Raw genomic sequence first — 14,811 nt, forward strand, 5'->3', positions numbered from 1 at the left:
TCCAGTTTCTCCCAGTGCCGAGGAGGAGACAGGGGCATAGCCGGTGGTGGTGCCCATCTGCCCAATAGAGAGGTGTGACGTAGTGGGGGTACTTGCTGGGCTGTGGTGACCCCTGCTGTCTGGAGCAAGACCCAGCAGGGAAAGCCTCACTAGGCCAAGGTAATGCCAAACTTGTTGGACAGACACCCCCCCATGGAGAGGAACAAAGGAAGGTGGAATGCTGCCCTGGCTGGGGGGCAGGGCTGGAAGAGGGTTGGTTAGTTCCTGGCTGGAAGGCAGGGAATAAGGAGCTGGGGAGGGGGCTGGGACTCCCCTATCTCAAGGGGGGGCACTGAAGCCTCTTAGCCCCAGTTCCTGTAACCAGATTACATCTGTGCTGCGCTGTGCTGGAGGAGCAATAAACCACCCTCAATTCCACTGGCTGGTGGAGTCTGTTTGTGCCATTTCGGGGTGCAGGAGACGGGGAACCCCCAACGCGCCGTCACAAGAGGGGCCCATGGCTAGAGGACCAAGTACTAGGGTCAACGCCGCGTGAGGGCCCTGTGCTAGTGCTGACTCTAGTACTGTTGCTGATGCGCAGGTCCGGGTAAGAACTGCAGTCGATGCTGAGACTGGGAGTAGTGCCAAACCCAGCACCGGGGTCAAAGTTGACGTCCCCGGGGTGGGGTAATGATGCCCTCTCACTTCTGGGGCACTAGGTGCCAAGGTTAAAGTTCGGTGCTGTCTGGGCTCACGCTCATTAGCTGGGACTGGTGCCAAGGTTGGGGAAGAGGTCAACTCAATCAAGTCTCTCATTGCCTCAAAAGTGTCCAGAAAAGAGGACTCCGGGAGGTCCCCTGCTGGGCTGGAGACTCGGCACGGGCTAGAGCGGTGTCCACCCACCTGCAATGGTTCAGGTGTTGTGCTCGTTGGTGCCATGTGCCCCGCCTGAGGGTGCACAGTGAGCATGTGCCTCAAGGGAGAGCTGCCCTTGCTAGGTCTCCTTTCCTTCTAGGGCACCGGGGACTAAGACTGGTGCCGAGGCCTTCACAGCACTAGAGAGGTGTGCGAGCGACTGAATGCCTCCCGCACCAAAGCCAGCGCACTGATTCATTAGTGCCAGGTCAGATGACGGTGCTGGGCGTAGGACCGCTTCCATAAGGATGATCTGCAAGTGGGACTTTCTTTCCTGCCTGGTACACCGTTTAAAGCCCTTGCAGATCTTACACACCTCAGACAGGTGGACTTCACCAAGGCACTTGAGACAGGCTCCATGGGGGTCTCCACAACGCATAGGCTTCTGGCATTTCTCATAGGGCTTGAAGCCTTGGGGATCAGACAAGTCTCACCTAACAAGAAGGGGATGCAAAGCGAGCTAGGCACCTGAGTAGTTCAACACTAAGTACAACACTTAACAACTATTAACAACGTAGATAAGAACAGTGAACCGTGAAACTTTAACTAGCTAAACGAGAGAGAACTGCCAAGACCTGCTTGCAGAGCAAGAACAAAAGCACATTCCAAGAACATCATGAGATGTATTAAGCCAGTGGTAAGAAGGAACTGAGGGGGTGGAGGGCCAGCAGAGGTATGTATTAACCGATTACGGTGAAACTCCAGGGGGCTCCTCTGCTAGCCCAATGGGAATCGCAAAGGAAGAAACTTCCAATGACACGTGCACATACATGGAATGGACATGAGCAATCACTCAAAGAAGTTATAGTTACTGGTTTTTTTAACTATGTAAAGAGGGATCCCTACCTCACCATCATTTCATCAATAAGTGGAAATCACTTTTTAAAAAATGTTTTTCCCGGGCTTTAGTTTGTTTTTTTTAGGCACAAGGAGATCATTTATTACTGTTGTTTCTACCCATCTCTGCACAGCAGTATGCCCTCTGCCCCTCATACTGCCCACTGTTGCAATGCAATTCCCTTAAAACATAGCAACAACAAAGGAAGTCACACTGAAGAGCACCTAAGCAATGACTTCACAAGGAGACTTTTCTTCCTGTAAGACAAAGAGCCTCTCTCCACTCCTACTAGTTTGGGGTTTGAGGGAGAAAGGAACTAAAACTGGTCATTTGCTACCTTAAAGAGATTAACAGGAATAAAGCAAGGCACATATACCACAGTGTGGGATTCGCCTCGAAGCTTTCAGAAACCCTACCAGAGAAAGGGGCTTGAGGTCCCAGCAACAGTACACTCAATTTAAGGCCCTATTGGTGAAACTGTTTCTCATGAGTCCTATACAAACATTCTTTGCAAGAAAAAATTGTAATGGGCAATGAATCCTTTAATTGTAATGTGATACAGAGGCAGCAGCAAGGGGAGTGGAGGAGCTCGGCAGAAGCTGGCTTTAACCCTCCGCTGCTGCCTCCCACAGAGACAATAGGGGCTGGGGATAAAGGTGAGAGCCTGTGTGCCCGCCCCCCCCCCCATAAAATGTAACCACTGAAATTTTCAGTGGTTCCATGTGTACAAAAATAAATGCTTTTTAACATCCCTAGTCAGAAGTTTGGCAGTGCAAACCTGACCCAAGAACTCTCCATCCATGAATTTAAGCCTTAGCCCTATCTCTCCTTTATAACATATGCTTTTACCTCCAAAGCAAGAATCTTATTTTTGTTTTGACAAGTCCCAGCTGGCTATCAGACAAAAAGCATCATTCAATGTTTAAGCAGGGCAAGAGTCAAAGTTCATGAAATTATTTTAATCAGCACATAATACTTTCTGTGTGTGTGTGTGTGTGTGTGTGTGTGTGTGTGTGCGCGCGCGCGCGCGCACGCACACGCGAGATTATTCTTGACAAATTCTGAGATTATGGAAAGTGTCTTTTAAACTGTACATTTAGGCTTTCAGATGTGTCAGATCAGAATTATATCTGTCATTACCTGAGATCCAGCTGCAGGAAAAGTTACTCCTTCTTCTTTAAGAGATTTAATAGTTGCAGATATTAAGCTAAATTGAGGATCCTTTTGAAATTCTTCTGACCACTCCATCATTAAAGCTTTTAACTTTTCACATACTTTAGGATGAGCCTATAAGACAAAAGTTAAATATATAACTACATAAAGAAGGACATATTTATAGACACAGAAACAACAGAAATCACTATATACCAATCATTCAAAACACTATATTATTGAATCTCCTTTTATATTAAACACTCAGATAAGGTTATGATTTTACATGATCTTGCTATACCTTAAATAATGCATTGAATCTTACACAAGTATTATATATATATATATGTCTAGAACCTGGAAGTGCAGCACAGTCCCTTTGTTCCACCAATAGATTTTGGTATCTCAACCACCACATCTTGTTCCTAGAGGATTAATATAGGATGATCCCTTAAGTAGCACAAAGCTAGCACAGCAGCTCCTACATCACATTTAAGTAGACTTTGGTAGGGAGCACAGTCGTGTTTCCTTTCTGTAGAGGGAATGTGGCTATCATCTTAGTCTCATGTTTGTTCTGCATCAAATCAAGAACAAATCTCAAAAGCTCTCAATTTTTCACAAAACGATGGAAGGCACTTACCAATATTGCTACAGGCCAGTGACTTTTAATACAAGCATTAAAACTACACTAGGAATAAGAAATCAGATTAGAAAACCCATTGAAAATCCTAAGTCAACTACTATACAAAACCTGAGAAAAAACATAAGGGCTGCGTCTAGACTGGCAAGTTTTTCCGCAAAAGCAATTGCTTTTGCGCAAAAACTTGCCAGCTGTCTACTCTGGCCACTTGATTTTGCGCAAAAGCACTGACGTTCTACTGTCCAAAATCAGTGCTTCTTGCGCAAATGCTTTGACGTTCCCGTTTGGCCAAAAGCCCTTTTCCGGAAATGTTTCTGCGCAAGAGGGCCAGTGTAGACAGCTAAAAACTGTTTTGCGCAAAAAAGCCCGATGGCGAAAATGGTGATCGGGGCTTTCTTGCGCAAAACCGCGTCTAGATTGGCACGGACGCTTTTCCACAAAAAGTGCTTTTGCGGAAAAGCATCCGTGCCAATCTAGACGCTCTTTTCCGCAAATGCTTTTAACGGAAAAACTTTTCCATTAAAAGCATTTGTGGAAAATCATGCCAGTCTAGACGTAGCCAAGTAGATGAGATCTTTTGAAGTAATGTTGTTCAGATCCAAATACAAAATTTAAGGCGATAAGTTATCTTTGCCCTTTTGGAACCATTAAGCTAGAACAGATACAATGCAGATAAAAAATCCTCACCAAAAGGTAGAGATAGATCAGGACACCCCCAAACTCCACCTCTCAAAACTACATGTAAAAATGTAAATCTACAATACAGAATTTGTAGTACCTGAAAAAGGAGCACAGCAACTTTGTAAACCATTTCATGTCTCAGAGTATGTCTCCACAGAATTTAAAAAAACCCACGGAACAAATGTTAGCTAGATCAAGATCATGGGGCTCAGGCTAAGGGTATGTCTATACAGCAATGCATCCACACACCAACTGTGTTAATGTAGAATTTGAACTTTGAGTCCAGGACCCTGAAAGTCTGGAGGGACTTAGCTAATGTTGAACTGGGACCCAGGATTCAAGTTTTGCTGCTTTCCTGTATGCATGTGGCCCTAGCTCAGGGGTGGGCAATAATTTCTTATGGGGGACGACTCCAAGAATACATTAAGTGGTCAAGGGCTATACTTTTCTATTATATTAATGAAGGGTATGCAGAGTCTCAGACTGAAGCTGCGTACAGGAAATAGCTCTAGGTAGATGACTGGAGTGCTTGAAGGGAATCTTGGTGACAGAGAAGGTTGTGACCTAGTGTGGGGGACTAGAGTGAAGCAGGGGGTACAGGGTCTGGGAGGGAATTATGACCAGGGACAGGGATGCAGAGGGCTTGGGTTGTGACCGGGGGCAGAGAGATGGAGTACAGGAGGGAGCAGTTTGCCAGGTTGCCACCTCTGCCAGGAGGTACTTACCTTAGACAGCCCGGCAGGACACTTGAGTAGGCTCCATGCCTGCTGTGCCTCTACATGCTGCTAAAAACAGTCAACTGCTTGGGCCAGTATGCGTTTATCTGAGCAGCACGCTCCTTGGAGGGAGAGGGTCAGCAGGTCTCCAGGTACTGCAGAAACTTACAAACCCAGGCCAGGCAGCTCCCATTCGCCAGAGTATTGTGGCATTCTAAATCCAAACATTTGCTGGGCCAGATCTGGCCCATGGGCTGTATTTTGCCTGTTCCTGCCCTAGTGTGCCTCAGGTCCAGAACATTCTCTGGACATATCCCAGAGTCTCTTGGGGCAAGTTTCTTAGTCCTTTAGTCCTCTCTATGCCAACAATCTCTGGTGCTGTTTACTGTGCTCTATTGCAAATGGAAGCCACAACTCCCTTTCTAAACAGCAGCAGTTCAGACTAGCATTAAACCATTGTCTGCTGAACACTGGTCTGCAGACAAGCTATCAGAAAGCTTAGTTTTCAGTGAAGAGGCTAGGGATGTAAGTGCCTACTCAAGTAGTCAACTACCCAATAAGCCTAGGTTTATCGGGTAGCTGAGCTGACTACTCACTTCCCTCCCGCCTTACTGTCTCTGTATCAGAAGCAGCAAGGGGGGGAGCAGGAGCTGGGGGGAGCCGGCTTAAAAGCTGGTTCTCCCCAGCACTGTTTCTGCCAGGAAGGGGGGACAGGGGAGGCAGTGGCGCAGTGGTCCAGGACCCAGTGCAAGCTGGGACTACTCTGACCCAGCTCGTGCCAGGTCTGGGACCTACTCCCCTCTGTGGCTCTGCATTTTAAATGTAGTAAGAGCTGGGCTGCCTGTGTGCCAGCTCCTACTACATTTCAACTGCAGAGCCACAGTGGGGGTAGTTTCTGGACCCGGAGTCAGCAAGAACTCAGCGCCTTCCCTTACAAACTGTATTGACTAAATGATTAGTCAATTTCCCACCTCTTAACATCCTTAGAAGAAGCTTTTGACAAAGAAAGCTGCTTCCTAGTCACAAAAGCATAGACAGATTTTGGTGCATGCTTCCCAAGCATCCTTGCACACTTAGTCATAGGGAGGGCAAGGGTCAGAGAGTAGAGCAGGAACTAAGCAGCTGCCCTGCAAGGAATGGGAGTGGTAAAGTTCCCCACTCAGGATGGCTGGGGAAGGCAACACTCTGAACGCTGGAGCTGCTCCCCTTCCCTGGAGGGCAGCCACATGCTCTGCTCCCTGACTCCTCTACCCCGCTAGGGGCTGCATGTGTAGAAGCCCTGGGCAGCGTGTGCTGTTAGGGCAATGAGAGAAAGCTGCCCCAAAACCTCCCCACAGCCTCCTGAAGTCATGACTCCATCTCTTCCACACTGTTGCTCAGAACTTCCTGGGACAGGAAGCAAAACTGACAGTTTGAAGGCAGCTCCTGACAGTCAAGATGTTAGGGGTGTTACCTACCAGCCCTGTACTCTTGGGGAGCCAGGGAGTGACACTCATGGAAAACCCCCCCCCCCCTTCCCGTAAGCCTTTGCTAGAATCAGACAAAGCAATGAAAAGGCCGGGAAAGTCACACCTAAACTAATTAAGGAAATACCCCAGCCTCATCTGCATTGAAGACAGAACAGAAAGACATCTCATTAGCATACAGAATGGAGACCAGCTCTTCCAAGGCAGGAACCGCAGTGAACTATGGGATACCGAAAGCAAAGCAGCACTGCCTGATGGGAAATCTCTGCTCCAGATGTTAATGAACCCAGGCCTGCTCACACCCAAATTAGTCAATATCAGACCAATTCTAGTAACGATCCTATTGACATCCAAAATACTGAAACTGACCAGTTGCATTGTGAGTTGAAATGAAATGCCTATCTCCTAGAACTGGAAGGGACCTTGAAAGGTCATCAAATTCAGTCCCCTGCCTTCACAGCAGAACCACGTACCATCCCTAACAGATTTTTTGTCCTAGATCCCTAAATGGCCTCCACAAGGATTGAACTCACAACCCTGGGTTTAGCGGGCCAATGCTCAAACCACTGAGCTATCCCTCCCCATCACCCGTAACCAGGCGTGATCAGTCTCTATTGTCTCGCCTCCTTCTCTTTGAACTATTGACCTATCCCTATAAAAACTCCTATCCTTGCCCCAAGAAAAACTGTTCTGATACCTGGATTTAAACTGCATCAATTCCATTGAGACTTCATCTCCTGTCTGATTGTGCTGGGGGCTCTGCTCGTCTCCTGCCCTCTGGACCCCCAGATCCCATCACCATCTGGGAACCCCGATCAGTGCAAGCTCCACGGAGTAGTGAGAGCTCTCTCCCCCAACTACCTATCTCTAAGCCTAGCCTCCTGACTCTGCCCTATGTAAACTGTTATATGGTTAGCTAGCCTTAACATTTCTAATCCGTTCCAATTTAGATTTAATATCGTAACCGTTTGATATCTATTCACTACTCAGAAATAAATAACTTTCATTATTAAGCTGGTTGCTTCTTTCTCTTTCGCTCACTCTTCAAGGGGTGTTGTTTTGGCTTCCCCATTCGCTCTGCAACAACACTTCTTGTACCCAAGCTAAAGATCCCAGTAGTGCCCAAAATCCTGTGGGGGTTTGCTCATCATGTGGTTTACCAGTGAATGACTGTGGTGCGAAAGTGGGGATAGGGGGTGCTGAACCTGGAGGCTTATGAGGATGGCAGCTTAAAGTGCAGTTTAATCCAGCCCACTGAGTCCAAAGGCACATGAGGGTGCAGTGTGGCATTGCTGTTAACTCAGCCTGCTGAATCCAGGGACATATGAAGGGACAGCTTGTGAATGCTGATTACCCAGTCCTTTCAGGCGTGCTCCGTTAGTGGGTTTGAGTGTAAGTGTGTGTTGCTACGGTAGGAAGAACCCCATCCTAAGGAACCTAGTTCCTGCAGGAGAGCTCCAGTGGAAGGGGGAATTGACAAAAGGGAGAGAATTCAGCTCCATATGAGAGCACAAGCAAGCACAAGCAGCACACTGATAGAATTGATAACCTTCCCCAGTCCCATAAGAGTAACCCTAATAAATGAGCATACCCAAGAGTATTGGGCAAATCTGGTAACAGGGGTCATTCCTCCCCTCGCTGTGCTGAGCCTGCAGCTTTCCTGCATCCCCACCTTGCACGGTAGCTTGCTTGGTCCCGTACTGTGCAGTCTCCTGCTCCCAGGCCGACCCTGAGGCTGCACGTGCAAAGGTGCCCACACAGAGCACTGTGAAGGAGGTAAGTGGAAGTCAGCCCCAGAAGTTCCCCACTGCCACCGGTGGATTCTTTATTTCTGCCTCAGAGGGTGCAGCAGGGACAAATAAGGGATTCCTGGGGATACTGGAGCACACTGCACAAAAAGCTTAAGGACATACTTCACTGCTCAATAGTCAGACTGGGGGTATATGTGCACATGTTTTTCCTCCAAAACCTATTTTTTATGTTAAACTTCAACACAAAAAGACAAAAATAAATTAAAAATCAAACAAAACACATCTTTATCAAATGTTCCATTTTTAAAAGAATTGCAAAGTTTCATTTTAATAGTTTGACAGCCCTGGAGACTGATGTCCTAATTATCCTCACAACAGGTGCACATTGGCATTTTCCTGCAAACATGACTAAGCCTAGAAGTGGAGAGCCCTCTCAGAGTAGATGGTAATTAAGAATAAAAGCTTCTCAAACTGCAGTCATTCAATTGAGACATGCATCAAAGGGACTAATGTACCATGTGCTCCTTATGGGCACCTAAGTCCCATCCCTCTCTTACACTTAAATTTAATTCTTTGAGAAGTGAGTTCTAAAATGATGAACCTGTCATGTCTGGAGTCATTATCCCTGTGGTAACTGTGCTCCTGGAGGTGGCTGACATGTCCCTGCAGCCCCTGAGAGAGTCAGAGCAGGGGATATCCACATGCTGTTCTTGCCTTCAGACACCTTCAACTCCCATTGGTCAATAATGGAGAACTGTGGCCAGTAGGAGCTGTGGTGTCAATGCCAATAGATGAGGGGCAGCACATGGAGCCATGGCTGTACATGCCAGCTGCTTTCAGGAGTGGTGAGCAGAACTCACTCCAGAAGGGTACCTTCAGGAAAGGTGCTGTATCTGTTTGCTTGGGGGCAGGAGAGGGGGAAAGAGTCCCTGCAGGCAGAGCTCTGAACCAGCAGAAGAAATGATATCTATGCTCAAGTCACACAGGGCATGGTGGATAAAGGATACACTGTGGACGCACAGCAATGCTACATGAATATAAAGGAGCTTAGACAAGTGTACCATACGACAAATCTAGCAGAACAGCTGCTCTGGTTCTGAGCCATAGACATAGGAGGGTGACGGCAGACACCCAGTACTATCCACAACAATGTTTTCATCCCATGAGGCACTGGAATTCTGGGCTAGGGTGCCAATCTGCTGTAATGGCTTTGGGATAGCTACCCACAGTGCATCACTCCTTGAGTTGATGCAATCCTGGCAGGGAGGATGTGCTCTGTCAACTACAGCCACCTAGTGGACACATGCAAAAGTCACATTTGATAAATCAGATGCTCAAAGTCAAATTAAATAAAATCAACTTATTCTGAAGTGTAGACATACCCTTAAGCTTACATTGCTGTATAGACATAGTCTAAGGAGCTGTTTAATTGCAATGTAGACATTTGGGTTCTAAGACCCTGTCAAGTGATAAGGTCCTAGCTCTCAAGTAGCAAAAGCACAAGTAACTACACCACGAACAAGCCCCTTAGCCAGAACCAGATGGCATTGGCAATTACACCCATGGAGGGCCTATCTGAGAGCTAATCTGACCCCAACGCACCAAATCCCTAGATTAAATCATCTTAAATTCTGAAGTATAACATTTAACATCCCTTTCAACAAATTGTTAGCACTAAAACCTCAGCATATTCTTGTTACCCATTTTCAATCTCTTTTTCAGTCTTGCTGAGCTTTAGTCTCACTGCAATAACCTGTGGCATAATTTCAGTCTAAATATACTTTGAGAGACAAAGTATTCTCTTTTACTGGTTTTGAATTTCTTTTGATTTCTTTGTTTGCCCCTTTGTTTCATGTTATGAGACACTAAGAACAGAGTAGCCCAATATACCTTTTCTATGCTGATCACTACTTTATATATTTATGTCCTTATTTATCTCCCTGCTAAGAAGAATAATCCCAACCTCTTTTCATGGGAGCATTTTCCCACGGCCCTAGTCATTTTCATTGATGTTCTTTCAACCCACTCTAATTATGAGCTATCAAAGACTTCGACTACGTTAATGAGATACTATTTCCCTTTGAAGGAACCATGCTGATTAGGCCCTATGGTATCATGATCCTCCAGATGTTTTATTATTCTGTTTTTAAAATCATCATGTCAACCAGTTTACCAGGCACAGATGTATGACACTGGTCTTTCATATCTCAGATCACCTGCACAGGTAAAACATTTGCTATCCTCCAATCCCATTTCAGTTGCTCTTTTTAAACAGGATTGCATACTGTTAGAAAAAAAACCCTGCCCCCCCTGTAAAAACTTTGGCCAGGCTGCTCTTGCTATAGTGGGCTGCAGTACTCCTTGGGAGAAACCGGCCCACCCTTTCTGCATACCATTGCCTTTAGAAAAAGGGAAGGTGTGAAAAGAGGAAAATAGCCTTGGACTCTCCCACCCATCACCTTGGCATGAGAACTGCGGGGCTTACCTGGTTGCATGAAACCTGCACATTTTCGGCCCAACCCACAGACCCCCACTTGGTGACCGCTGGGCCGTATATGGTAATATGCAAGCACGGGAATGCGATGTGCAGACTTGGTGATAAATACCCATCGCACAGTTCGCACAAGGAGGTCTTCGCAACACACGTACCACCATGTGTGTGCCTTTCCGTATACTTCAAAGCTCTGCCGGCCTGATCAACCAACCAGTCACCTCCCCCGACTCCCGGGAGTAACCAAGGCCTTCGCAACCGAACCGATTTCTTTGAAATATTCCGTATGCTGTGTAAATTGGTTTGTATGATTTGATTTTCTTTGTTGTATAAGCTTAGTGTTGTAATTGTTTTTGGGTAGTACATAGAGTTGGTAGTTACCACTGTTATTTAATTAGTGTAGCTGGATATCTTTAGAATAGAGACTATTCCTCTTGCCGTTCCCATCCTTATATTTCTGACAAGTTTAACTAGAAATTGCAGAATATAATAAATACTCTAAATTCATTATCATGGTCTATTAAAAATATTAGAATAAATACTATAAATTCATCACTGTCATAAATAAATATCTTTTATTTACTAAAACGGTCCACCTGGTTCTGTTCTTCCCCCCCTTGGGTATGCATCATCGGACCTGGGGTTCTCTCGACACATACTTCTATTAGCAATTCATTCATTTCCTACTTGGACTTTTTCAGAACTCATGGAGGTATCTGCTCCCTGTTACTTATTGCTTTAAGTTATCAGTTTGTTTTAGTATCTCTTCTAATGCCTTGATTTCTGATAATCCCTCACATTTAAAGAAAAAAAAAAAAAGGAGCAGATCTTGGTTAGGAATCTTTCCAACAGCCTCTCTGGTGACATCTGATACAGAGAAGTTATTCAACTTCTCAGCAAAATCCTTAGCTTTCTTAATTACTCCTTCTTTAACACCCGGTAGTCCACATGACCAGGGTTCGACAAACTATACAATCTACTCGCCCGTGGCGAGTAGATTTCAGCTGTGTTCCCCATTCATTCGCGGCGCACACATGAGCAATGCGGCTCTTGCGCATGCGCAGTACAGGGTTGGCGAGCGGTTTTCCCCGTCATTTGTCAAGCCCTGCACATGACCCACCAATTATTTCACCATGCTTCTGACATATTAAGAGTTTCTTGATCTTAGCTATTTGTTCTCTGAAATTCACTTGTAGCCCTTGTAGTTTCTCTCTTACCCTACTGCTTGCTGTAAACTGAACTACTGCTGAATGGCTTCACTGGAGTTAATCTCCATATTTTGAAGGATTGCTGTTTGACTGGAAAAGTCTCTTGAACCTTGCCACGTAAGCTTACATTTTCCCTTCCTGTTTTCTTTTTGCTCAGGATTGTGCGTGCCCATTGAGACAAAAGTCTCCTACGGAGGGTGGAAGTTTTTTGTCGCCAAAATTGTAATTTGTCACAACTTTAGTCACGTTTGGTGACAAAACTTGCAAGTGTAGAAAAGGCCTGAGAAGATCTAAGGAAGGCTTTCTATTTCTCACTTAAACTTAACCATGTTCACTAGGGACGTAAGCAACTAACAGACTATCTGATAAGCAAAAGCTTATCATATAGCTGGCTAGTCCCTCTACTAGACACTTCCTTTCCACCCCCCCACGTGTGGAACAGGAGCCGTCTTAAAAGCTAGTTCCCCCCAGCACCATCTCCACAGGGAGAAGGGGGAGTAGTGCGACTGGTCGTGAGCCGGGAATCAGCTGATTCCCGGCTCATGCCCAGTCCCAGACGCTGCACCTCTGCTTTTTAAAGGTATTAAGCACCTGCTGGCTCTTAATACATTTAAAAATCAGAAGCGCAGCGGGGGAGGAAGGGCTGGCACAAGCTGGGACAGCTGATTCCTGGCTCACTCTGGGTCCCTCCTGTTGTGCTTTAGCCTTTTAAATGTAGGGCAGGAGCTAACCCAGCTGCGGTGTCCCTGCATATCGACTAATCAACTAGTCGATGGGAAATCCACTGACTAGTTGATTAGCTGATAAAACTAAATTTAACATCCCTACCATGTACTGTTGTTAACCTAAGCATTTTTAGGTCGTTTTTCCATATAAATTTATTCCCACTCAAGCAAAAGGTAGTTTCTTCAAATAGAGGAGACCTCAACATTATCAAGTGAACAAGTTTAGCAAGATTCCACAAATTTTTCTTACGATTCCCATAGTAACTAACTGCAAATGATTTAAGTCATTACCTTAGGTAGCTGCAAGAGTCACTTCCTTAGCATTTTCCCACACAAATGAAAGTATTCACAGATTTCAGCATAAGCAAGATGTCAGTTGTTTGTATTTGCAAATGCATCAGAATTGGCAAATATTATCTATACAGAATAAAAGCTAGGCTTTGTCACAAATATACTGAGAGCACAAAGAAAATTCATATCAAGAATTCCATCCATTCCTTAAGAATATTTAGTAAGTTAACTCATTACCTTATTTATTATACCACGTACTTCACTTGCAAAATCACGGGAACATATTTCCAAGTGAAAAATCTTCCCACAGTTTGACACACAGGCTCCTAGCAGCTGACAACAGAAATAAAATTACAAAAAATGTTGAAGACAGCTATGGCAATGATTTATCCAAAATAAGTGTTTGTTAAAAAAATAAAGTGATTAGTCAGGGCTAAATTCCACCTTTAGATAAACATGCAAATCCCACCAACTTCATCTGGAGTTAAACAGGTTTATTATCATAAACAGAATTTGGTCATAATGGTTGCCTGAGTACATAAAGATACAGATGTAAAGTTCTGTAAAATAAAGTATAGCATACTTACTGTGAGTGCTTGCAAAGCAACATGTGGTACCTTATGACTGACTCTCTTAATTATGGCTTTGAGACAATCTTTTGCTCTAGGAGAGAATTAAGAAATATCAGAGATAGTATGGCATAGTTCAGTCACTGTGAATCACAAATGAAAATGTCCCCATGTAGTTAACAATTAGTGAAGTCAAGTCTGCCAATGAAATGCACAATACGTGTTTTAAAAGCTAACATTTTAGCCAACCCAACATTTGATATTTCTACAAAAATGCAAGTTTGGGAATTGCCACCCATGGTTGGAGACACAACCTCATGAATGGGATGACCTGAAATAGATAAGAAGGAAGAAGACACTCTACAATACAAAGCAATTACCATGTTTTAAAGAGTGCATTCTGTCTAGATATTGAAAAAAAATCTCCAGGTGGATAGAAACAATTATTTTTTTATTTCAGTCTTATTTGCACACTGCTAGCTCTTTATAATTATTTTAGAGTCAATATGCTGAAGCAGATTTTTTTTTGTTTTCACTTTTTTTCTTTAATTTCCTAAATGTTAGAAAGATTTCAGGTGTTACAGATATTTTTTCAACTAAGAAGTCTCCGATAAAATGTTCATCTATACTAAGCGTAACTTTAATTTTTTTAAACAGTGCCTATGGTAAATAAAGAGCACTATAACCATATTATATTCAAAGTCTAAAACACTTTTAATTATTAACAATGATACTGTTTTGTTTTAAAATGACAAAGATTTTTTAGCACTGAGTGAAATAAGTTAAAATACAATTGTACCCCCCATGCTGCATACACTTTGGTACATGCTTGATTTTAAGTGTGTGTGTGTGTATATATATATATATATATATCTGATGAAATCACTTTTAAGAGTAACTCAAATTACATACCTGTTTAAATGTTTCCTGTATCAGGGTCTACATTTTAAATATTTTGATTTTTGCCTTCAGCAATTTTGTAAACTTCAAATAAGATATATCATCAGTAGTGGCATTAAAAATTATAATGATTATATAGAGATTTTAATCTACAATTACAATAGCACAAAGTCTAAAAATAGTTTTTAAACAGCTTAAATCTGATTTAAAAGTAGGGTTTTGTGTAGCAAAACAGATATAAATCATTCTATTCTATCCCCAATAGCTGAACACAAAACATTTGAACTGTACAAGAATGGACATGAAAAGTGTAAGGAAAAAAGTTTAGACTTGTTTCTCTCAAAGGCTAAAGAGCCCAAAATCATAGTTTTCCAGTTAGACAAGTAACACAGAAGATCCTTCTCAAGTTAGAGGTTGCAACCACGATTACACCACTTCCGATAACAAAATCACCACCTCCCTCAAAAAGATAGTTTAAATGCTTTCAGT

At 43.9% G+C, this 14,811-nt stretch overlaps 1 protein-coding gene across 2 annotated transcripts in view; it reads right to left on the minus strand.

Annotated features, from left to right (window-relative positions):
- The window catches only part of STAM2 (signal transducing adaptor molecule 2), a 53,420-nt gene that overhangs the window by 21,397 nt on the left and 17,212 nt on the right, over positions 1-14,811 (minus strand). For both annotated transcript variants that reach the window (XM_075933405.1, XM_075933406.1), the window contains exons 3-5: positions 13,441-13,516; positions 13,091-13,186; positions 2,873-3,019 (exon numbers count right to left, since the gene is read on the minus strand). In XM_075933405.1, the coding sequence (XP_075789520.1) occupies positions 2,873-3,019; positions 13,091-13,186; positions 13,441-13,516 (319 nt within the window). The remainder of the gene's footprint in view (positions 1-2,872; positions 3,020-13,090; positions 13,187-13,440; positions 13,517-14,811) is intronic.

Source organism: Pelodiscus sinensis, chromosome 7 (genome assembly GCF_049634645.1).
Source record: "Pelodiscus sinensis isolate JC-2024 chromosome 7, ASM4963464v1, whole genome shotgun sequence".
Taxonomy (NCBI): Eukaryota; Metazoa; Chordata; order Testudines; family Trionychidae; genus Pelodiscus; species Pelodiscus sinensis.